The 27,419-nt window shown below is 32.4% G+C and overlaps 1 protein-coding gene across 5 annotated transcripts in view; it reads left to right on the forward strand.

Annotated features, from left to right (window-relative positions):
• Positions 1-27,419, forward strand: part of LOC107069286 (ankyrin repeat and sterile alpha motif domain-containing protein 1B) — a 114,164-nt gene that overhangs the window by 37,419 nt on the left and 49,326 nt on the right. For 3 of the 5 annotated variants that reach the window (XM_089170231.1, XM_089170230.1, XM_015326481.2), the window contains exons 11-17: positions 10,858-11,184; positions 11,320-11,447; positions 11,528-11,905; positions 13,864-14,175; positions 14,276-14,434; positions 14,716-14,853; positions 15,800-15,991. In XM_089170231.1, coding sequence (XP_089026357.1) covers positions 10,858-11,184; positions 11,320-11,447; positions 11,528-11,905; positions 13,864-14,175; positions 14,276-14,434; positions 14,716-14,853; positions 15,800-15,991 — 1,634 coding nt within the window. Of the gene's footprint in view, positions 1-10,857; positions 11,185-11,319; positions 11,448-11,527; positions 11,906-13,863; positions 14,176-14,275; positions 14,435-14,715; positions 14,854-15,799; positions 26,900-27,419 lie in introns of those variants that run through there. The other 2 variants (XM_089170232.1, XM_015326470.2) reach the window with 1 other exon arrangement.

The following is a 27,419-nucleotide window of genomic DNA, read 5'->3' on the forward strand; positions in this document are numbered from 1 at the left end:
ATCTTTTAAGAAATCTTTTCCTCAGCATAATCGCTCGGTTAAAGCATTCTTCGATCAAACTTATATTCGCGATACTATGAAAGAACCTCTAAAGAGATCTAATCGTATTGACTAGTCACGTAGATGCACAACAAAGAAATACACATCCTTAACTTTTCTCTATCAAACTATTATATCCGTGTTTAGTTAAAAAATAATATTTCCAATATTCTCGCTGATGTCACAATCTTTTTCTTCTTTTCGTGATATACAATAGCATACCAGAAAATAATCAAATAAAACTAAGTAAGGTTCGTGTATTTGTAAAATGAAATAAATTAGCATTTAGTTATAGAACTTCTCAATATTATTATCATTATTATAGAAATAATCAACAATAAAATGACGTACAGTTCGATAAGAAATCGTTCAAAAATCATAAAATGAACGTACAAAGTAACGAACGTTTACTCGTAAAAAAATTTTTTTGCGATATGAAAAAGTCATCGTATTTTGCAAGAGAAATTCTCGTTCTTATTTCGAAAACACGCGATGCGTGCACGGTGCATAAATTTGGAATGCAAGTTGTCTCGCAGGTTGTGGCAGCACGATCCCACGTAGAGAGGCTTGGGCGGAGGTGGAAGGAAGGAAGGAAGGAAGAGGAAGGGAGAGAGAGTAGTCCCTCTCTGGTTAAACGATCGGTCAGGGCCCTGGGTTTGGACTCGACACAACGCAGTGCGATTCGGTCCGGGGTCCCGTCGAGTGCTAGTCCCATATCTGGGGTCATCTTTCCATACTACTTGCACGTTCTTGCTCCGGCCACTAGCTCTCCCTCTCTTGCTTTCTCTCTATCTCTCTCCCTCTCTCTTTCTCTTTTCCTCTTTATGACGATCGGACCGCTCACTGACAAACAAACACAAATACGTTTAAACGGAGAAGGGGTCATTCTCGCACTCTTTCTCTTCTCTTCTCTTCTCTTCTCTTCTCGTGCCTTCTCACTCTCACTTTCTGTCCTTCTCACAAGCGTATTGTCAGACAGACAGTAGTGCGGGTGTCGAGGTCTTCTCCTTCTCTTCTTCGTCCTCCTCTTCTACTGCCACTACCACCACCACCACACCTCCTCCTCCTCCTTTTCCTTCTCCTCCTCCTCCTTTCTACTGTTCCTCATTTGTGCTCGTGGACCTAACACGTTCGAATTAGTCGTCTCGTTAAACAGCCTCGCGACACATCGGCTAAGAGTTTAGTCTGAGCCTCACAAGATCTAAAGAAACGTTTTAAATCATTTTGTTTGTTTCACATAGAATCGTTTTTGTACGTGAAAAATGCAAAAGAAAGGTCGAAACGTTCGTTTGAAAGTGTGATCATTTTTTTTTTTTTTTTGAAAAAGAAGGAAATATCGATAAAGGAGATCGAAACAAGTAATATATCTTTTTACATTGGGAGTCAGCTGATTCTATTGGACTGTAGTTGGAGCCAAGAAGTCGAGTCGACGTATGTAGAAAGAATGTCGTCTCGGCGAAGAGTGTGAGAGAGAGATAGAGAGAGAAAGAGATATCTAGAGAGATGGAGAAGCAATTTTACAAAGTTGTCCTCGTAAAACCTCCGTTCTCAGGAAAGTGGGGGTGTCGAGGATATCTCTGAGTTTTTCTATCGTCAAAGAGGAAACTGATAATTCACGGAGAAGGAAGGAGGAGGTGGAGAAGAAGGAGGAGCAGGTGGAAGCCACGTGCACCGTCTAGCTCGAGAAAGACGTTCGATGGGTATGTTCGATCCTGCATTGATCGAGGATATGTAGATAGAAAGACAGGTGGTGAACCAAGTTAGTCTCGTTCAGGGCGTGTCGCATTGAAAAACTCGACCGTTGTTCGTTGCTCTTTCTTCGTTCGTTCCCTCTCCGAGGATAAAAGGAGATGCAACTCGTTCGACCTTCTCTTTCTATCTATCTTTTACCTTCTTAACGCTCGAAAGAAAAGAGATGGTTATATGCAAAATAAAATGCAAGAGAAAGAGAAAGAGAAGGATAAGAACTGTTTACAGAGTCGAAGGAGGAGTGAAGCGGATCTTCTCGAAGTTAAGAGAATTACTGAGTGAGAGAAAGAGATGAGAAAGTTGACCGAGGAGAAGGACGAGTATGAGATAAACGTATGCACATCTGTGATACTGAGAAAGAAAGAAAGAGAGAGAAAGAGAGAAAGAGCATGTGTGAATGTATGTGAGTATGTGTGAGAATGAGAACGAAGAGACTATCTTCTTCCTTTGCTTCTACTATTTCCAAATGTGCAATCTTTCTTTAACGTTAGTATCGTGTGTGTATATACGTATATACACTGGAGCAATCGCTTGTGTATTCGTGTGTTCAGTCATGCCACGTGCACTCGGCAAGTATATCGCGTGTTCGAAGTTCCTGACGTGCTTCGCAAAAACCGCGATACTTGTTGCTCCTTACGTTCCCTTGACGTAATAATAGTTTGCACGGTACAACGACACAGATTACGTCACGTCGCGAGGACAACACGAGTATATAGGTATTACTTTCTCTGTTCGAGGTGAGGATTATGCAGTTTTTCCTTTTTTATTTCTATTCTTTTCTTTCTTTTTTCTTCTTCTCTTCTTTCTCTTCACTTACATCTTTTGTCTTATTAAGACCTTGAATAAGTTCTCACTGTTTTTTTTACAAAATAAAAACTTTATTTAAAATATGAGGAACAAAAATGTTTTATTGAAAGTATTATCCATCACTAGAGACCACTTTCTCCCATCTTTCTGGCAGTATATGAATTCCGCGTTGGAAAAACGACATGTCTTTTGAGGCTATCCAAGAATCGACCCATTTTTTAGCTTCTTCGTAAGAATGAAAACGCTGCTCAGCTAAGCCATGTGCCATCGAACGGAATAGGTGAAAATCGGAAGGGGCTATGTCAGGTGAATACGGCGGATGGGGTAGAACTTCCCATCGAAACGTTTCCAGGTAGGTTTTCACTGGTTTTGCAACATGAGGCCGGGCGTTGTCATGTAACAAAATCACTTTGTCGTGTCTCTTCTCGAATAGCGGCCGTTTTTCTTTTAGGGCTCAACTCAAACGCATCAATTGAAGTCGATAGCGATCACCCGTGATAGTCTCATTCGGTTTGAGCAGCTCATAATAAATTACACCCTGCTGATCCCACCAAATACAGAGAAGAAGCTTCGAACCATGGATATTTGGTTTTGCGGACAATGTTGATGCATGGCCAGGCTTACACCATGATTTTCTACGCTTTGGATTATCATAGTGTATCCATTTTTCATCGCTAGTCACGATACGGTGCAAGAAACCTTTTCTTTACTGCCGTTGAAGCAGTAGTTCACACGTGACAAAACGCCGTACGATGTCTCTTGGCTTCAATTCATATGGCACCCAATGTCCTTGCTTCTGGATCATTCCTAACATTTTTAAACGTTTTGGAATAGTTTACTCATCAACTGTTAATGTTTTTCCAAGTTCTGCTAGAGTCTGAGATCGGTCTTCATCGAGTAATTCCTCCAATTTTTTGTCTTGAAATTTTTTTGGTGCGCCAGAACGTTCTTTATCCTCAAGTTCAAAATCATTATTTTTGAAGCGTCGAAACCAGTCTCTGCATGTCGTATCCGACAGAGCATTGTCACCGTAAGTCTCAACAAGAATTCTATGTGCTTCAGCTGCCGATTTCTTTTGAATAAAGTAGTGCAATAAAATTCCCCGCAAATACACTTTAGTTGGCACGAAAGTAGACATTTTCAAAACTAATAAAAAATTACTTTGTTTACACTAAAGTGAACTATCATACACTGATATTTCAGGTTAGATACAGTACTTCCTTGCAAGTGCATTACCATTCTAAATTTCAAGCACCGAATATTTCTATTGCCATCTTTGATGAAACAGCGAGAACTTATTCAAGGTCCTAATAAGAACCACTTCGTCCTCTTCCATTTTGGACCTGCGAGAACAATATCGTGTAGTTAATTAATGTTTCAAGAGCTACCGTACATACCGCATATATATATATATATACCTATGCACTTCAAGAAAGTCGAGTACTTTCTGAATAAATCCAGTTGGAAGAAACGGCTTGATGACTTTTAATTCATCTGCTTATGCATATTCCCTGTAACAACATTATTCGTCTATAGAATGATATTTCTATGATCGATGTATGATTTCATTAAAATATTTTTTTTAATAACGTTCTTACATTTTGTTTCTTTTCTTTTTGTAATTCCATTCTAAAGGATCAGAAATAGGATTAATAGCCTTAAGTGTTAAAGGCGTTCGTTCTTTTCAAAAGAAAAGATTATTTTCTCTTTTTTTGGAGTGTTGTAGTTATAAAAGTTGTTAACGTAAATAACGATCCTCGTCCAATTACAAAGAGAGTGACTGTGAGAATTTGTATGTAGAAATAGAGGACAGGAATGCGATAGATATAAAAATACCGAGTTTCTTTCATCGTTCTTGTTAATTCTGTAGATTCGAATAACGGTAGATTTTCACTTAATGTTATTCCTCTGGTCTATTCTGGCCTCGCAATTCTGATATTCTTAGATGGGTTTCTAACTTTAGTCTCTAGCGCTCAAGCTCGCTGTCCCAAGACCCGCGACATTACAATTTGACTGTAAGAATCGTTAAATATTTGTCACTTGATAAATTTTAGATACATCATAATGATTTTTTTACTCAAAGATTATTTTTTTGATAAAAGAATAAAAATTGAAACGTTTATTTTTTTATTTTACACGAAGTAACCGTGATTTTAAATACTATGATAAAAATGCGGATTAATTAACATTTGAGCTATTATTTTTTTAGTTTTATTTTTTTTTTTAAGAAATTTATCGTTCGATGTTTACAGTATGTTGGCTCTAACATTATATGAAATATTTTCTGGTAAAAAAAATTTCTTTCTATTCAGAATTTTGCAGCAGGCTGTCAACGTCAGTTTTCTGAATATGTTTTTTACTTGCGGCAAATTCGATTACTCATCGTTCCAATTTACGGTCGATGCTTTGCCTAGGATATTTATAAGCAGAGAGAGTTTGTGGTATCGCGAATCTTTATCGAAGAATTATCGAAAAATTTTTACGTGTAAATTTGAAAAAAAAGAAAAACTGTTCCGCACAAGATTTTTCTACCATTAGCTTTTTTCTTACTACTGTATTTTATTTTTTGTTTAAAATTTAGTAAGCTTTTAAAAAATAGAAAATGTTCGACAGTGATAGATTAAAATAGCAAATGAAGGTCAGCGCGTTCCGATATTATTCAGATAATATTATCTACTTCAGTCTGTATATTAGGTCCAACAAAGTTGATAAAAAAAATTAATCTTTCTAATTGTACGCGACATAACTAATGTGTTTTACAATGATATATATTTTACGTTAAGATAATTCGGTTGATAATAATTAACATTAAGGAATAGATATGACAGATAATTCAATATTTTTCTATCTACTTGTCGTTTTATTTCAGATAATATAGAGTAGGGCTTAACGACGTTGTTATTATTCCATTGAACTGTTAAGTAGACGACGAATCACCGCGTCGCATAATCGTTGCCACTTAAACTTGACATAACGTATGTTAGAGGCTGATTGTTATCTGAGCGGAAGGTAATGTAATGCATTGAGATAAATCATCTTGAGAGTCGTGAACGATTACTACCTGATGTTATCTGCTATTCTAATCTATTTACGTGCGAACGAGTCTAACACCAATTAAATCGCAACAAATGAAATATACGTAACATGTTATGAACCGAATCAATTTTAATTGACTTATATGATACAGCAATTTCATGTTAGATTTCTCTTTGTCTAGCTTCCTCGAATGATTACGTTGGCAGCAGGTGTTAGCGAGAACTATAATATGACAAGGAACCACATCGGTTAAGATTCGTTGATCCCTGTTACTAATATTAATAGATGCTGATACATATATGCTCGTAACAAATACCGAAGTATTAATGCTTCAACCGTTCACAAACATAGTTCGATCTAAAATTATCTCTCTAGATATTATTTAAATATACAAATATTTTTTTAATAATATTTATATGCATAATAATCTTTTAACGCGTTTACAATAGAGCCGTCATATTTTTATGTTTTTCCCTGCGATCGGTTCTATTATTTATACTTTTTTCTATCGGACGGTGTTGATTCGTATTAACCGTTCTAGTACTATGAGCACACGCATACACATACATATGCGTTTAATAAAAGTTACTAGCATGGGAATGTGGATGCATATAATTGTTTTTTGATACGAATTCAAATAATACAGTATCGATCATTGTTTCGAGTTTTGTTACACTAAAATTATACTTGAAAACTACTTTTTTGTATTATATAATAATAATTTGTGATAATAACGGTTATAATTTATAATTATCTGCATTTAGTATAATCAATTAACGGAACTCACGTTAGAAATAAATTATTCCTTTCTTACAAACCATTTCGATCAAGAGAATTCAGTATTCAAAGGGTTAAATAAACGTTTATACAAACTGAGATTCGGCCTTTTCTAGTCTTAGGTCATGGAACATCGTATACGCTTTTTGAAGCACTTATTTACGCGATAATAATTTTTAATGTTTATGACTATCGTTGGGTTAGCAAAATCGTTGCAGATTTTCCGACTGGTTTTCATAGACAGTATCATATATATCCTTTTAAAGGAAGGGAGTAAAATAGAATAGGAGAAAAGAAGAAGTAAATTAAGAGAAGCGGAAGTTAACGCCCGTTATAATGTAAAGATGATGATCCTCTTCGAATCGAATAAGAGAACATAAAATATAAGAAGAATGTAACAGAAAATATTTATTGTTTAAGAATCGAAGAAATCTTAACTGTTGTTCGATGTTTCTTTTGGTTCGTAGATTCTTCGTTTCCCCCTTACGTTTCCTGTACGTACGTCGTAAAACTATAACAGAACGATAGCTCGGTTCTAGCTAATGATTTAGTTTTATTTTTTTTCATCTGTGTATGTAAATGTCTATCGTTTGATTTGTAATTAAAAATTTATATAATTTCAAATTGATCAATATATAATATTTTTTGCTTAATAATCTACATTGTGAGAAATAATCTACATTGTGAGAAATAATCTACATTGTGATGAAAGGATAAGTTTGAAAAACAAATGTAAATTTCAATTGGTATGTTATTTGATTATAAGTACTTAATTACGAATATATACATACGTTTTTATCAATACGATTGTGATCGTTCGTGGAAAAAACTTTTCAAATGTAAGACCGATAAGAATGATTCAGCGAACGCGGGAAGGCAACTAAACAATATCTATCCGTCTGATAGTTTTTCTCAAGAATGGTATAATTAGTTGACGAATAACGAATATAGCTGCAATTTAAAGTTAAATGCACGGATATTAGGTATATGATAGCATAAAATCTACACGGTCGTAACATTCTAAGAAAAAAAAAAAAAAAAAAATATATATATATATATATATATATATATATAAAATATATGTATATACAAATATACATACGTTTTTTAATAATAAAAAACAAAAAAAAAAACAATTTAAACAAATAGGTTATACTTTACATTACAGGAATATATTCAACGGTATTTAGAAAATTGTAAAAAATTATTTTTTTTTAAAGTCAAGTCTTATCACTTCATATATCACTTATATCTATGATATCACTTTTTTATGAGAGCAAAAATTATAAATAATAAACTATAGAGAGGAAAAATAGGGCGATGAACAAGGATAATATAAAGAAGAATACAGAGATAGAAGAAGAAAAGGAAGTTTGAGAAAAGGATTGAAAGAAGGTGCGTGCGCGAGTGCACGCCCTACAAGTAGAGCGAGCAGAAAGCAGCGAAGGAGGGTGCGATGATGAGGATTTACGTAATTTGTGTATATGACTTGAATAACTACCTACATAATATAACGTCGGTGGCTTGACAGCAAGCGACGCTTTCTCGTTATGGAGCTTTAATTAAAATTACGTATGTTTGCTGCTTGTAATGCGACGCGAGAGTTTTCCTCTCTCTTTCTCTCTCTCTCCCTCTCTTTCTCTTTCTTTTTCTTTATATGAACCCCTTTCTGCTCCATCTTCTTCTCTCTAAACCACATTTCTCCATTTAGTATTTTTATGAGCTTTTCATTCTGTGTACAACATCTATACACAAGTTTACACAAGTTATATTTATATGTATGGTACACGTACGTATATGTATATAAGTACACGTATGGTTGCATATATGATATATATGTATGTATATACGTCACTAGTCATGTTTCTTCGCGCATTAAAGGACACGAAGCTTTTTTTTGAAAAGCACAGACATCGTATATGGTTATTACTTACAACCACCTCCTTTCTAGTTTTCTCTCTCTCTTTCTCTCCTTCTCTCTCGTGCTTTCTTTCTAACTACTTGCGCATTCGAGTGAATTCTCATTTGCGAAATTCGTATGAAAGAGTCTCCTTTTTGCAGCTCTTTCTCTCATTCGTTCTTCCTTTACTCTTTCTTTCTCTCTCTCTTTCTCTCTGTCTTCTTCCTCCTTCTCCAGGCAGAGACGCGAAGCCGCTAACGCCGATTGTGACGCGGTTTGAAAACGAGGAATTGTCTTTTCGTGACGGCAAAATAATGCGAGACCACAATAAGGACCCTCCCCTTGCTCACACTACCGATGAAAGAGAGTGCTTCTGAAAAACTCGAGTGCAGAAAGAAACACGAAAGAGAGAGAGAGAGAGAGAGAGAGAGAGAGAGAGAGAAAGAGAAAGAGAGATATAGAGGGCTGAAGGAGTTACTCGAAGCCAGCGAGAAAATCAGGACGCGATGTTTAAATATAAGAGAAGAAATTGCTGCGATCTCGTTCTTGTTAGATTTAAAAACGAAAGTCGGGATCATTCCGACCGTAAATTCATTTTATTCTCCTGGAAATAATGTTTCAGAATAGCTGACGAGAATACGAGACGACTATACCCACTGGCTTCCCTTTTTTGCGATGCCATTTTGTCAAGCCGATGTCATTAGTAGAGAGACTTAATTTTTTTTATTTTATTTTATTTTCTTTATTTTAATTTTTTGTTTTTTGCATTTTAATTTGTATATTTCAACTCGAACTTCAATGGGGATGGGATTATTATTTTGCATCTTTATATAAAGCTTTTTGTGTATACCGTAGCAAATGGTAGCAAATGGTAGCAAGTGGTAGCAAGTGTAGGAGGGTATTTTCATCTAATGAATATTACGATAAACAGATATATATATGTATATACATAGATAACATAGCAACTAGGTGAGAAGAAAAACCATCGGATTTGGACAAGATGGACGAATATATTTAAAAGCAGAACAACTCAAAATATAAATATTTATTACGTAATATTATCTATATTTTTTGTAGCAATTAACTCATGCTTGACTATATGGTAGAACGAACGTGATATCGATTTACGTGTGATGCAAAGGGAAAAAAAATAGAAATAGATATACATATGTATATATATATATATATATATATATATATATATATATATCTTTTTCTTTTTATTGTACACACAAAAACTTCCAAGTAAACTTTGCAATATTTTCCTGTTCGAGTATATTTTTATTCTGCTTGTAATTATGTTTTTATCGATCTTGATAGAACATTTGATTTCTTTTATCTAATGGTATGTAGTAAACATCACGAATATACATAACGTAAAGTTTGTAAATTTATAATGAATAATTAATTAGACGATAGAATATGATCATACAGTAGAATTTTTATTTAAAACGTTATTTTTCTTATTAATTCCACTATCCAGTTTGGTTATAACTCATTAAGAAACTATATATGTATAATATTTTAAAAAACGAAGCTTTTCTATTTGCATTCTTTCACGAGTATGATTTTAACAGAGCTGTATCATCTCAACTGTGAGTAATTTTGTATGCGCGTATGAGTCTTTAGGTATATACATTTTTATATATCTATCTATATATTTTTGAAAATTCTTGTCCAATGACCGACAAGAAAAAGAGGGAAAAAAATGTTGGTATCTGTAAATCATTCGACCCTCGGAAACGTTTTCTTTTTTTCTCTTACATTCTCTTTCTCTCCCTTTTTTTACGGGACGTCGGGCTTCAAACAAATTTTTTCTGTGTGACGTCCTTTTATCCGTATTCGTTTTCCACTGTGAGAACACAAGTATGAACATATGTATTGTTCGTATTTGATCGAAACATTGATCGAACATGTTGTATATCTACAACATAGGATTTAATCTTTTCCGTTTTTTCTCTCTCTCGAAATACTTACTTAATTTTTCGTCATTTGAGAAAATAATAAATGATAAATTCTTTTGACGATTATATCATGTTTTTGAATTGTACTTCTTGTGTGTCAAGTTTCGTTTTTTTTTCTAAATGTTATAATAATTTTTTGTGCTCATCGAATGATGATTATCTTATGTCTAAAGTATGATATTTATCAATAAATGTTATTGTAAATGTTGCATATATGAATTATGTATGTGAGTTATGGTTATTAAATAAGTATTAGAAAACATTTATCGATTGAATAATAAGATTCACGATCAATGATATGGAAGCTATATCTTTTTATTAATTCATGACATTTTCTTTTCTCATTCCATTATTCATAATAAATTCGATTTTTTTATTCTATTATTCTGTATCTCTAAATTTAATTTATAAATACCAATAAATAGAACAATGATTGGAACGGTGAAATATAATAATATGAAGTTTTTCAAATTGTTAGTTGTTCATAGAAAAGTAAAATCCAAAAAAAAGGCAAAAAAAATCACATTTGGGAATTCCTCAATCATCATCCATCAACTCATTTTTATTTGTTGTGCTTATCAACAGGTTTGTTAAAGGGTTCCGTCACGGCGGAGCGGCCGCGTACATTGCGCCGCTTGCGGAACGTTTACGGACAATCTGCATGCGGAATAGGAACCGGCGGGGAGGGTGGCGGAGGTGGTGGTGGAGAGCGTCCAGAAGACGACGAAGTAAATTTCCGATTATCGGATAGGGATCGGGAGAGAGACGAAAAATCTCTTAGCATAATGAGTCCTTTCGATGAACAAGAAGAATGGGCTAAAATTTCTGAGATAATGGCATCTTTCGGTACGGGACTCGTTCGAGAATCGGTTTTTGTTACAGAACTTGAAAAAGAATTCCAAACGAGATTAGGTAATCATATGATTCATTTTTAAGATTAATACAGAACTTTAATTATTTTAAATTATAAATTAATTCTATTCTATCTATTTATGGATAAAATATTATGATAATAGTCGAATATATTTTTCATTTTCTTATTTCTAGGTTTAAGTTCTGATACTAGCAGTAGTCCTATTGTTTCCACGTCGATTGGTCAATGGTTAGCGAGTTTAGGACTCGCTGATTACGAATCTCTTTTCATAGACTACGGTTTTGATGATCTCGAGTTTATAGTAAGTATTTAAATATGTATGTATATAGTATATATTCTTAAAAGTTTGTTCATTTAAATATTTCAATCTTATATTTGAAGAATGGAGTTCTGGATGAGTCCGACTTGAGAGACATGGGAATTAATAGTGATCAAGAACGTGCGATAATCATAGACGCCGCTGGTTTGTTGAATAAACGTGTGGAGAAACGTCTCGGTAATCACTGTCAAAGCGTGGACGAATGGTTGAAAAGCATTCACATGGAGAACTATATGGAAACCTTTAGAAAACATCTTTACACTGACATGGATCGCGTTAGTCGTATTTGGGAAGTCGAGTTGGCAGCAGTATTAGAAATTCAAAAGCCGGCACATCGAAAACGAATTTTGGCTTCGGTCAGTGGACCGAATCCTCGACCTCAAACGCGGAATGGCACTGGTCCTAACCTGGAGGATCTTAATAAGGATCTAAACACCTTGGTAAGTTACAAATTATTTTAATATATGAGTTGTTTTTCAAGCTTTTTTTAAATTACCATCGAATAATCTAATTTAACATGTTTAATATCGTTATTTACGCTACCGGTCGAAAATTGATGTACATTTATTGCATTTCCATTATATACTTTTGTTTAATTCTTTTTTAACATTCTTTTGTTATTGCACCCTTTTTTCTATACGACTTTATTATTTTCAATATTCATCCGGTTTCTCAGATTATAATTGTGCTTTCTTAGTAATCAATACTGTTTATGATATTATCACGTTATAATACCTTCGACGTTTAGTTTTATTTTCGTTTCCAAGTATCAGGTCTTCGACGAAATGAGGTGATGATGTCACCGTAGATTGTTTACATTTACTACGGTTAGATATAAATGGTATGGTAAGAAATAGTTTTAGTTGACATACAACCAAACTTTCGGTCGGTAGTGTAGTTAAGTCACTTGTGTCGAAAGTAGCTTTTTATTTCGGTGTGTTATGTCAAAATTATTTACTTTTGTGAATATGTTACTATTTGTAAGTAGTATTCAAAAATGCATCCTTTATTAAAAGGTATCTATGTATAGCTTTAAGAAAAGTTATCAAAACCTGCGGTAAAACAACCGAACATCAGAATGTTACAAAATTTGAAAAATTTCTTTTTAGTTTTAAAATAGGTTATTGACAAAATTTGTTCATTAGATAAAAAGTGATATGTTTTCATATCAATACTATATTATAATTTTTTATTAAACTACGATTTAATAAAGTATCAACGTAAATTTGTTCAATAATTCGAAGAAAAAAGAAAATATTATTACTTAGCTATAACGAAATAAATGAACAATTTAGTCAAATAATATAAAAGAGATTTTAATAAATTCATGAAGAATTTCTATAAATTAATTGTAGATTGAAAGATCGGTTTTTCGAAACAAACGATCTATACCTAACATCGTATAACAAAATCTATTGTATTGACGAATGTGACGCAGGATTCCTCATATGGTAAAATTCGGAAGCGTGATTAAAAGAGAACTCGAGCCGTGGAATCGGGAAAGAGAGAGAGAGAGAGAGAGAGAGAGGTAAAAAGAAAACGAGAGAGAGAGAGAATCGGTCGATCGGTTCGTTGAACGATGCGCACGGTATCAACGAAACGTAGGAGGCGTCGAATTCGATTGACATTCGTCGATCGTCAAGCAGAAAAGCGTAAGAGACCAATTTGTTAGGATTATCACACGTTAAGGGATAAATTCGAGAAGAAGAAGGTCGTCGGTAAGTTGATCGAATCCCATCAACGAAAGGATATTAGAGGAATTTAATGAGCTAATTAAGAGAGCGCGAAACGAAGGGCTCATGGATGGTGGTGGTGGTGACTGGTCCATACTGGTGCTTTAGGGGTTATACATACCTGACGTCGTCTGATACGCTGGAAGATTCCGAACAAAAAATATTAAGCATCGCACGAATGATCAGGCTGAAAGGTTGCTCTTCGATACGCGTTTGTATCTTCGCGAGTGCGTACGCATGTTTGCGCATTATACGCGAAAGCTTTACGATACGACCTCTCCAATTAGCTACGATTACATTAAGGTGCGATCTAATAAAATCTCATCGAGTGCACACGGAAATGCATTCTCAGACGGTACTTGTTCTTCGATCTCTTCTCTTCTCTCATACACGCACTTGTTTTTTTTTTCTTTCTTTTCGAGTTATACCCCTCACATCGTCCAATACGATTCATAGATGAAAATATGATTGTTACTTGGTCATCACGTTTATTTAATAAATTAAAGAAAAAGGACTTATTTAAGATCAAATTGAAATCGTATATATTTAGAATTTTATTTACGATAATGGCGCGATAAAAAAAACTATCTTCGATAGTTCGGGGTATTTTTAATAAAGTGGAAACGTAGAAATGACGATAGTTTCGTCGTTATTGGTTTCCGTAGAAAACAAACATACAACAACTGAAGGAGGAAATACGAGAAAAATTGCCGGAAACAACGGGAGAAAGTAATGGGAGTGTACCGGTACCCGTGCCAAATTCGACGAACACGGGTACACTTAGGCATCGCAAAAACAGACCAGCTCCACAACCACCTCAGCGACCAAGTTCGCACAACGGTGCGATTACTGCTCCTGAACAGCTCGAAATCAGAGCACCCTCGGAACTATTATTTGGTGTACCATCTACCTTGAAAACGCAATGGAGGCATCAACCCAAGGCTCTAGTCACTGGTTGCGTCACTTACGTCGCCAACGTAAGTTCAATTGTTTATACATATAATATACTTTTATTAAGTTTAGCCATTTACATAAATAAAAGATGCGTATCTTTGTATTATTTTCAAAATTACACAGTACCTGGGCTCCACCGTTGTGAAAGAGTTAAGAGGCACTGAGTCTACCAAGAAATCTATTCAGAAACTTAAGAAGACTTGTCGTGACACCAGAGTCACGCCTGACATAATCCTTGCTATCTCTTATCGAGGCGTTCGCTTTCTAAATACATTGACCAATGTAAGATTTTAAATCTCGTTAAGTACCAAGGGTTCTTGATTTTGATTCCAAGACTAAGGTTCAAAAGTCAAAAAGTCAAAAAGTCAAAAATGTCAACTCGTAAAATTTCATTTATCTTATTGTTTGAGAAAATTCATATATATTCACAGATAAAAAGTTGTACTTACTGAAAAATAGGTCGTGGTTCAAAGATTAAGAACCTTAGAATTTAAAACGAGCTATGTGTGATCATTTTTTACATACATTATTTTTATTTTTTTTTAAATTTGTGGATTTAATAGGAGCCGATATGCGAACATGAGATACGCAACATTCACTGTGCTTGTCAGGATGCCGACGATCTCACACATTTTGCCTACATCACTAAGGATCACGCGAGTCGCACGCACTTCTGTCATGTATTCTGCGTGCCAACAATGGTAAATTTGTATAACGTTATATTTATTTATTTGTTTGTATGTATTTCGTTTTGAAATATTCGAAAATCGACCGAAATTGTTCACAATCCAAGACGATCTTTTATCCGATTTCTCGGCTTAATAGAGATAGATTCTGATTGTTCCTATATCATATTGTTATAGTATTATTGATCGTAGTTGTTCGGTAACAAAGTTGCGGCTTACGCATGGCAAAACCTGCTCGTAACGTTTGATACTTTGATCTTTGGTCAAAACTTTCGAGTAGTCTCGAAGCTTTCCTATACTGTCTATGAATGAAACTTCACGCTTGTTCCTTGCGTTTTGCAAGTTTGAAATACCCTTGGATTTTGGTATGAGTTCATCTACATCTTCGATACTACCTTTTAAAGTTTCCGGCTCGTATAATAAATTCCAACTCGAGCCATAAGTTTTACATAACTAACTTGAAAGCTTAGAACTAGTGAAGAACTTGAAGAGCATCAATGCGAAATTTATTAGTTCTTTTATATTATATTACAAATTTTTAATAACAGCAGAAGATGATTGTCTAAATTTATATTGCATATTATAGATATATAATAAGATATTTATTTAATTTGAAAATTGTTTTGTAATATACTTTTTGAGAGAAAAATAATATCGTAAACAACAAATTCATTAGAAACAATAGTTATCGAGATATATTCATTCAAAGTTCATAAATATCTTATTTATTCGTATATAGTACTTAATGTAACCAAATTTTCTTTAAAATGCATAACATACGATATTCGAGTAACTTTGTAATAAAAGATATCGCGTTACGCCCTATACTCAACAATCTTACAGTAATCTAAATGGGATAAAATGATTTAACTGTTTGAAATATTTGTTTACATTTCACTCTGTACTACAGATGTGTGTATGTTTTAAACAGTGAAAGCGAGAGGACACGCTTCTGTTTCAGGACCAAGCAACCGAAGTCATCCTAACACTGGGCCAAGCATTCGAGGTAGCTTATCAGATGGCATTGAGGGACAAGTTAGGGGGACACGCCGTGCGTTCTCAATCGGCCAATCAGTTAGTTTCGCTCACGGGCACGACTAAATCCAGTGGGATAATAGCAAAAACATCCTCTCCCGATTCAACTATTGAACAGGTCCGAGAAAGCGATCATGAGATCACTGCAATCATTCCAAGTAATCACAATTCAACATCGAATCTCAAAGCGAAGTCACGATCCAAGTCCATTCCTAATCCCAATGGTCATTCCGTGAGCACCTCGCAAGAAACCAACTCCAGTTCCAGTTCTGGTTCTAACGTAACAACCAACTGTACGAATTCTGCGTCGAGTCCTAGCTCGAACTCAGTTGCTAGCTCGCATTCGAATACCAGTACCAACCAAACTACCACAAAATCTCTATTAACTCATGGTCGTTCTCACTCCGTAAATGACATCAAGGTGAACGGGAATCAACTGAAATTAGCCCCTCCGGTACCAGTAGACGACATAGGAGTCGGTGTCAAAGATATGAAACCTGGTTCTCGAGCACCTATAGCTCTATCCGAGGAACTTTAAACTATTTTCTTCGGATTAATTGGATTATAATTGGGTATATGTATTTTTAGATTCGATAATCGTTCGTCGATTTCGATCGGTCTCGGACTTATAATATTATTTTTGGCCTACTATCGAGAATTCATCGATCGTTCATTCGTTCAACGATTTATGAGTATTCCCTCGCGTTATTTCTAGCGATTTTTCGCTTTATTGTCTTTCTTATTAAGATTACAATAAAGTCGAATAATTGCGATTGAAATGTAAATCATCGTTTGGGATTTTGCTCGAACCTAGTCACACTAACAGTAGAATGCAATCGGAAGAACGTGAATATTTCTTTCGAATTAATAACGAACCATCGATTGAACTTCGAAGATACGAAGATCCCGTTGGTGATAATACCGTTTTATCAACCTGTTAAATTTCTAATTTCTGTACAACATAACTTAGGTATGTATATTCTGGCAAGGTAACATCGTGCACACTTTCAACTACTTTTAAACGTATGTACATTCATAGGGTCTTGAAAATACGCGAAGGTAAGTAACGAATATTATTTCTTCAATGCCGAAATACTCTGTGATTTTATCGATGCACACGTTGATCAATCGGTTAAATTCACGAAGACTTTTTCAAAATTTGGAATTATAATTTGCAATATTATATTGGTCATTATCATATATTTCGATAACCATGACCACACACAAATATATGAATATAATATATATTTTATTTTTTGAAGATAATTGAATTACGTGACAATCGTGATAAAAACTACGAAACTTCCTACGTACTCGTAGAACTTTATACAAAAGTATATTTATTTGGTGAAGAGAAATGCATTAGCGAGTTGCTATCATGAAAATTTGTAAGATTTTAAACGCGTGCATTAATATTTTCCAATATTATTCGTAATTAATCTTAAACGTATTCGCGTATTTTGAGCTTATGTCACGTATTCTTACATGAGTAATAATATATAAAAAAAAGTGAAGTACATATGCGTCATATTATCCCAACGTAAGACCGCTTTATTAAGTTCGAGTCGATTTATCTGTCACATTCCCATTAAAAAAAATGGAAGGGAAAAATGGGAGAAAAAACTTAGTGTATCATGACCCTCGTAAACACAACATAAATACATATTACACAGATACCGCTTCATCGACCCTTCCAATTAATTATTAGCAATGACTGAGATTCTGAGGCTGAAAAAAAAAACAAGAAATCAATCTTTTTCCGTCAATCGAAAAAGATTGGACGCGAAAGTTGCGTGACGTTCGATCACTACATTTCTCTGAATAATTTTTCGATGATTTTTTTTTTCAAATTTCTCCAATTTCCCCATTCAAAGTGGCCACTGTTTTTTCGATGTTTTATTATTCAAGACTGAGAGTCCTTATCTCGTTTGATACTTCGCGTTAAGCATAATATTATTATAATGATTATATATATATTACATATACGTATAGATAACAGTAGCTGTATTTATTGTGTATTAACTAATCCGACGAACCTCGCGATTAAATGACGATGCTTTAGCAAGAGAACGCGAAAAAAAATATAGAAATATATAAATCTATATATTATAGATGGTATATTTATATATGCATATGTACTATATATGCTTGTATACATATATAGTACATATCTATGTATAATTGTATCTTTATTAAATTATATTAATACTCGTTAGAATGATTGATGAACGAGCGCAAAAAAAAAACAAGAAATAAAATATAGAAAACACGATGACGACAAAAATTCTTTGTCGAATATGCAGCTATAGATCAAAAATTCTTATAAAAAATAAACGATCTTAAAAACGAGCGATAATAAATATGATCAAACCGATGCTAAATAAGATAATAATAACGTATTACGTGTAGGAGAAGAGGGGGGGCATTGATAATCGTTTTGTCAGGATATATATTTTTTGTTCTTTCCGCAAACGAGCCTAAAAAGAACCTCATAGATATTCCTGAGACTATAGTAATACTCGAATGTGATTATGATTTGTTCTAAAGAAAGGACAATGAAAAATATAAAGAATGGATATGATCAAGAAACTATAGAGTTACGATTAAATAATAAAAAAAGATTCGAAAAAAAGAAATCTCTTTACAAACCGAAGTTCATTTTCATTTCGTGTATTACATTGAATTCGAAAGTTGCACTATAGTGTAAAATAAATTCTTCATCTGGTACTATTATAATTCGTTATTATTTCAATCGTTTTCTTAATTAAGATATTATTTTCAAAGATAATGAAGATTTTAGAAAGAATCTTTTATTCTCGATTTGTAAAGGGTCGAAACGTAAACGCGTTCATTTATATATATATATATATATATATATACATATGTATAAATGACAAAAAAAATTACTAAACGTCGATCAACGAACCAACAGTAGCTTTGTACGTTTCTTTCCCATTCTTTTTTAAAACCAAAGAAGCACGTATATTCACACGTGCACTTCTAATCCGACGATGGAAAACGATTTTTGTTGAAAATATTCGAAAGGAAAGCCTTTCAAAGAGTACTTTTTCTTTTTTTCTTTCGTTTTTTTTGTGTTTCTTTTTTTTTTTTTGAATCGTTTCGAACCTCGAAGAGAATTCCGTTTAAACGTTTTTCATCTTCATAGTAGGTATACTACACATATATGCCCTGCACAGAGAGACAGGTATACATATGTACACGAATACACAGACAAAAGTACCTATACACAATCACACACACATAAATATATACATATATCATATCACACTCAAAGAGGATGGAGAACGTATTTTGGTAAAAGAGAAGAAAACCAAATTTGCGTGTTGAAGTCATTGATGTTGATTCACTATTTCCCTTAGAAATAAAAAAAATAAAAAAACGGAAAAAATGAGAAAAAAAACAGAAAGAAAGAAAATTGAACAAAGAGAAAGAAAAATGATGGACGAGTAAAAACTAAAGAACGAGGGTAAACTTAAACTGCCAAAAAAGATACACCAGAAGCATCTCGTGGCTATACGCACATACTTTGTATTTATCGTGTTTACAAATGTAGGTAATTAACTTCATATAGAAATTAACACGTACGATTTACTCGTGTTCTCGTTTATCAAAGAAATAGACAACTTGAGAAAGTAAGATGGCGTTAAAATATGAAAAAAAAGATGAAGGCAAATGAAAGGAAGATTAAATTTAGAGTCGAGATATTAATTCGCGCGGTGGCTTTCTTTTCCTTTTTTATCCTTTTTTCTTTTCTTTTTTTTTTGCAAAATAGGATATATTATGTAATATACATTATCAAGTATTCTCTCTTGAAGCATTGATGTATTTGCGTAGCAGCTATCCGTAGATTTCGTAGTGCTATTGTAAAAGAAAACGAAGATGACCATGATAATAATGATGACGAAGCATGCTCCCTCGATGTGTCGATAATTATATATATATATATAAATACATATAAAAAAATTTTACGAAAGATTAATAGATGATTAGAAGAAAAAAAATTATCTATCTATAGATTATTTCTGACCGTTCATCGTATTACAACAATACTCATCGAGGATCGGTTAGAATATTTTTTTCTTTCCCCTGTATTATTAAAATGATATTCACTAATACGATAAGTGCCAACTTTACACCACTGTGTTTCGACCATGTCAGAAAAAACGTTTCATTATACAAGAGGCTATATTGTTAACAGTTATTATGGAATAATCGAACATCTTATTAACTTTGCTAGCTAACATTAACTGCCATTATGCATTATATTTCATTTAATGTTCTTCGAAAAATAATCAAATTCATGGCCTAGTTAATCAAAGATAAGTTAGTAAAACAAAAGTAATTCACACGATTATTAGATATATTAAATCAGTGTTATCATGTGATCATTCAATGGTCAATACATGATTTGCATTTACTTCATCACGAATTTCAAATAATTTTAACATTTAATTTCGTAATATTTGTACTGCATTTTTTTATAATAATAATAACTGTATATCGTATAGGAAAACATACCAAAGGTATGTATCATAATAGTTCTATGAAATTTTGAATAGGATATTTTTAAGATGAACGATTGTTCGAATATTTGAAATATTTCATAAACTAAAGTCAAGCCTCTAACTCGAAAATTAAACACTTGTTATGAATCATATTGATCATATTTACGGCAATCACAGTGGATTTCTGGGACACATAATAATTATCAGTCGCACAAAGTGAAATTTTTCTCGGACCAAACGAAAACCCAAAGGGGTGACTCGTTCGTCACGGATTTACCTCGAAACACTTTTATAAAGCGGTATTACGCGACCGCTGTGATTTTTCATAAAGACATTTAACATTTGACTTTCTCTCTCTTTACATATAAATATACATATAAATATAAATATATATATATATATATATATATAAACCTATATTTCTCTTTATCTCTTAATCTGTAGTTGGCAGATCGCTAAACAAAATAAGATTGCTAAGATTCTTCTAGAATATATTGTATCTTTGCATAATAAGAAATGTTAAGCAATTTTCCATGCTACGCCACCGTCACTCAATCTCCCATTACTAATGAAATAATGTGAATAACAATAATAATATACGAAGAAATAACATTATAAATATGTAATATGATTCGCGTTCGCAATAATGATCATAATTGTCTTATAACAAAATTGATCATTTCCTTAAAAGATGTGAAGCTTTAACATTAATAGCATTTTATCATATGCTTGATAATGAGGCATTGATTTTCGTTATGTGTCGATACTATGACCGTTTGTAAATCTGTCATGCTTCTACTAAAGTAAGAAAATCGTTAGAATTTTTTTTTTAATGTAATCTAATTTATGTTAATAGAAATGAAATAGAACTTTCCTCGTTACGAAGAGTTCATCGTCAACATAATTTATCTCCTACTCTAAGTAAGGTGTCATTAAACATAACGTTTACATAAAATATCATCAACTTATAAGAGGAACTCAAATTCCTTCGTATCTCTCTCTTGCTCTTTCAACTTAATGACTAAATCTCGTAATTCAAGTTGAATGACACCCGTAGAGAAGTAATGAATAACATCTCGTTAGGAGATAAATTAATAGCAAGCCGGTCTGTTTGCAAAATGTATCACAAAAACTATGTGAATCTTCGCGAAAGTCGATTGAAATCCTGGCGAAACTATATATATTCCCTTTTAATTAACACCGTTCTAACGCTACCCTTTTCATTGCTATACAAAAAAAAATCTTATCCAGTATTTGATATTAATCTTGAAATGATAAACGAAAAACATATTTTTTACTCTTAAAATGATACATCTTCATTTATTTTATTAAAATTTCATTTAAGTACGTTCCTTTTTTAAATCTATTATTATTATTCGTAAAAAGAAATAATATTGATATTATTTTACAATTAGTTTCATCTTCGTAGTAATAATTTTAAATCTGTATATATACTAATCTTCTAATACGTCAAAGAAACATTATTTGAAAAATTTCAGTAAATATTCATGGAAGAGTTGGACATATATTTTTCCAATAAAAATATTGGTCATATGTTTAAACTAGAGAAGCTTGGCAGATTCTTTCGCGTCGACTCGCACATATCGATCTTGAAACTTGCGGGTACTGATTCCGATGGCAAAGCACAAGTGCAATATCTTGGTGAAGGCATTACTGGTACGACTCAATGCTCTTTCAAAGGGCTTTCTAACAAACACCTCGAGGCAATATTCAGTATTTAAAACGAACTTTAAATGTTACAATAAACGAAATGATGATGGTATACGTATCGCTTTTGATTGCTTGTATATCGCCTCGAGATGTTACATTTATCATTTTGGTATGAGATCGTTAATAGGGCGACTCGTTTCATTGTTAATAATATTAATTATAGACGTGGCAGCTTTAGAGTGTGATTCAACAATTCGTTTTCGAAAGATGAAATCGAGGAAAAGAAAAAGAAAAAAAAACAAAACGAATAAACATAAATCTTGAATATCATATGAATATTCGGTCTCGATGTTAATTGAGTACCTTCACGTGTGTGTCGAGATGTAGCACTTATATATATATATATATATATATATATATATATATATACATATTTCTCTTTCATTTTTCTTCGATTTCACAATCCTACGAAAAACATTTTCGATTTCAATTTCGAAAACGTAGAAAGAAAGAATAAAATTCATCACCGAATGCGATACTATACTATACTTACTTGTTATAAAAATACAAATATAAACGATACGAGCTCAAAAATATCATTGAATGTGCAATAAGAAGACAACTGTATGTATGTGTGTAAGATATGATTTTGATTTGGAAAGATATAACAAAGAAAAAAAGAAATAAATAGGACAAGGGATGATGGATCCTCCGAGCGCGTAAGAAACAAGAATGCATTTGCCTCTTCTCGTTGTTGTTTCGGACGGTCGATCATCTTCGCCGGGATATAGAAATAAGATTTAAAGAAAAAAAATTAAGAAAAAATAAAAAATACAAGAAAAACATAACAAGATTAAGGAGTACAAGTGGATGTAGAATAATGGCGTATCAGTGTGTTATTTTCGAAGCGAAATATTGTCGTGCTATGATATTCGTAACACCACGTTAGCGGCTTCAAGTGATTTACATAGAATATTTTCTTTTATTCTTACACATAATGATTATTATTATTTTATTATTATTATTATACTATTATTATTATTATTATTATTATTAATATTATTAGTATTAGAAACAAAAATGATATCGTTCCATCTGCGTGAAAGAAACGTCGTGGTAACTGATGCTCGTCAGAGACTCGTAATTTCTTGTCCAAACGAGATAATGTTCTGATAGTGATATTTAGCTTGTAACAATATGCGAATATATTTAGTAATATATCATAACTTTAATCTATAGCAGTATTTAAAATCGTCGCGTAACGATTGTAATTTATCCATATTAAAACGACAAAATATCGGCCGCGATTTTGACGATATATTCTGGTGGTTATAGTTTCCATTTATCCTCTATGCCGTCCGAATTATTATTATTATTTTTGCTACTGCGACCATTGAAAATACATAAGGGGGACAAAAAGGGGGGAGTGCATATCCAAAGGTATAATAAAATTGTACAGATTAGTAATATTTTTCTCGTTTTAAGTGTCAAGTAAGTATTTTGTAAATACATTTCAAGCAAATACATACATACGATAAATATAAAGTTAGCCACTTGTTTCTTTATAATAAGCAGTAGCTAGGAGGAATATAATTCGGACTGGTATACTAAATCCTTATTTAATTATATTCTGCGTTATGTATTATGTTTTCACTTTCTTTCTTTCTTTCTTTTTTTTTCTTTTTTAGGTTCTTTTTCTCTCCCAAACATTTCAATCGACCGCTAACGTTGTGCAGATGGATTTTGCAATAATAATTATAAATGATTTTAATTTCTCTTTTTCTCTTACTCTCAAATTTTATCACTTTCTCTTTATCATTCTATATCTTGTCATAAATCTAACAGCTCCATAGATCTTGTAAAAAAAATGTTTAACGAGATCTTTCCATCGCATGAGACATTTTGATTTAGATTTATGATCATCGATGTAGATATGTAATACTCATGTATAATACATTCGTATTAAATGTTAATCATTCTAATCGGTATAGCAAGACTATATTTATAAGATAAATTTTTATTTTCATCGTTTTTTCCTCATTTGTCAATGTCATTATAGTTCAAAGAATTTATTCTTTCTGATTTTTTTTTTTTTAGAAAAAACGTATCTAAATAATATAGATGATGACGTATTTTTCTTCTAGCTGATATTGCACGTGTCTTATATTTTTCTTGAAAGAGTAAATTTATAAAACGAGGAAATAAAGGAAGAAGATATTAAAAAGAGAAAAGCGTCGAGGATCGAAGTAATGAAAATGGAAGAATGAATGTAAAGAAAAGATTATGTATTCTTGATATAGCGCTCACACGAAAAGTCATGTGTGTGTGTTGTATAATAATAAAACAGAACGACGAGAAAAAACGTTGTAATATAAAATTGAAAAAAAGAGAAAGATAGGGAGAAGGAGAGGAAGAGAGAGAGAGAGAGGGAGAGGAAAAACTTATATCTTGATAAACTCGCGACTTTATTCAAAGAAAAAGGTCGCAAGGAAACGAGAGAAAATAGAGAACGGTTGTTCGATCGTAAGTTCGTATCTACTTTGGAATTGGCATTTTCAGCACCATCGTTTTTATGAGTTTCTAGATTAGATCGTTGATATATACATATCTATATATATGTTTCGTTACTTTGTGAAATCCGCTAATTCGTGAAGTGACTCTAGGTTAGCCCTGAAATAACTATACTGATTAGTTAACATATGAAAAAAGATAGAATTACATACTTCAACTAGGTAATATATGAATTTATATGAGACGGATAGTTAATGTATGAGATTAAAATTTAATCCCAAGTATAAAAAAAAATATTCTTCGATTTCGTTTGAATACCTGCTTATTCAAGCAGATCCATACGTATCTTCTCTTTTTGTTCTTTGAAAATAAATTTTATTATATACTATTAGTCGTGCTAGTTTATGGATTTTTAATGTACTCTACATTAACTACTCGTCTTTCGTGAATTCAAATATAACTCCGTTTTCTAAAACTACTAGTTTTAGTGTATAATAAAATTCTTTTTATATGCTTTCCAAAAAAGGCCTAGTTATTTCGGGTAAAACCCAAGGTTTCCACGATTTAACTGAATTATACAATTTAACGCTGATATTTATATATATAGAATAAATTTTTTTTTTTAATTTTTAATCACACTCGTCTTCCTTTGTGTTTTTTTTTTGCTTTTTCTAGTTCTATGTAAAAGAAAACGATGGATGTGTGTATGTATACAGAATGACGAAAGAGCCTCGCATTTGATTTGTAATAAAACATGTTAGTATGCATGTGCTTGCACGAGTGAAAGAAAGAATTGGAAGTACAATATTATACTTGTTCGTATATTATATAGATTCTTCATATGAAATCATTGTCTTTCGAAAAACTCGTATATAGTTCTTCGTGTAAAAGCGAAGGTTCTTCGACTTCCTGTAGACTTACGATTAACGATTAGTTTCTATTTTAAGTGAAATGATATTCACAATTTATCATCAGAATGAATTCGGGAATGCTCGTATAATTGAAATACGAATTAGATAAAGAGTATTTAATATGATTGCATAGATGAAAATTGCAAATGAATGAAAAATGTTCAATGAATAAACGTTTAGAATGAAAAGTATTTTTCTCGAAGAATTGATTCTTGTGCATTGTTCATTTTATTATTTCAATTTGTTTTTTCTTAATATATATATATATATATTTTTTTTTTTTTTTTTTTTTCATTACAAAGTATACGAACAATCTCGAGACTTGATACAAATATTTTTGGCAATAATACAAACGGTATACAACATAGCAATAAGTACTATTATCAAATTGACAATTTAAGTAGTTACAATTATTGACATTTGAAATACCGTCGATCACTACACAGTAGCAATATTTTGTTTTCTGATATTGAATCGCGCAACCGTGTTTTTTCGATATTTCATATTTATGAATACCACAATAAGATGTAATAAATCTTGTAATTTTCACACGATTTGTAGTACAATACAATTGGTGCAGTGACCACGAAGATCCCATTTTTAAAATGATTATTTTTCAAAGGAAGTTTCAAAACTTAAAATGAGTCAATTGTTTTGTAATCATAATTACGTAAGTATATATGTAAAATTGACTCGTTTTATTATTTAAAAAAAAGAAAGAAATTGCAAATATCTTCATAGGTTCGTATTGAAATGTTTCGTGATTTTGATAATGTTATATTTTTCTTACGACGAACGACATCAGTCGTATAATTTCGAGTTGTGGTTAGAGGAAAAATGATTTTGATCGGTTAATAAAGTTGAAAGAATTCATGCGTGAGATATATAATTCGTAAAATTGAATTGACAATTTTGTGAAGCTCGTTGTTAGGTCGTCGAAATTTTCCACGAATATCCTCAGAAAGGTCAGATATAATTGAGAAGAATTTCGGATCAAAGGAAATGTTCGATAGATTTCGATTGGAAAATATTTGATGATTTCGACGACGTGGCTAACAAAAAATATTGAAATGGATGTTTAAAATAACAAAGAAGGAAAAGCGTGCGAGTGGTCAATACTTTTGAAAATCAAACGAAGGATAAGAAAAGAGTATAAGAAAAAGAAAAAAATGAAGAAGAAGAGATGTATTATTCGTATTAAAAGCTGTTGCTGAAGATGCCATAATAATATGATAAAATATGCTATTTTATACCAAGCAGCTTGATTAGATGCAAACTTCCTATGTTCTTGTACACATTATATTTATTATTGTTCATGTTTATTAGAATGATATATATATGAAACAGAGATTATTCCCTGGATATCTATAACGCCTTGAGGAAAATAAAATGAATACTTTATGGGAATTCAATGGTCGAATCATTATACACATATTAATCCAAGTTTTAATATTTAATTTTGAAAGAAAATTGTTCCTTAGAATTAAGAAAAATAAACTTAATGAAGGGTGAGTAAAATTATTCTTTATTCATTTACATGAAAATAAAACGTATATCAGAGGCTCACTTATTATTTATAATAATAATAATAATAATAATAATAATAATAATAATAACAACAACAATGAAAAATTAACAAAGTTTATTCGAAATATAACGAGTTTATATAGATTAAAGAGAAGATAGACATCGAGTTGAAAATGAATAGTTCAGAGCGTTACTTGTTTATTTATTTTTCGAGTAGTCAGAAAGAAGATCTGTCCATTGTCTTTCAAAGGCAAATCAAAACAAGTATTTCTACTTTAAAAAATAGCATTGTTAGAGCCATAACGAATCGATAGCCTGTACTTTGTACTTTCTCGGAAATTCTTCATTTTGCTTCCGGCCGACGGCAACGTGGAACGCCGCAAGGTAAGCAGGCGGCCTA

This window comes from Polistes dominula, unplaced genomic scaffold (genome assembly GCF_049000335.1).
Source record: "Polistes dominula isolate Pdom_NZ unplaced genomic scaffold, Pdom_raw_medaka contig_15, whole genome shotgun sequence".
In the NCBI taxonomy this organism is placed as follows: domain Eukaryota; kingdom Metazoa; phylum Arthropoda; class Insecta; order Hymenoptera; family Vespidae; genus Polistes; species Polistes dominula.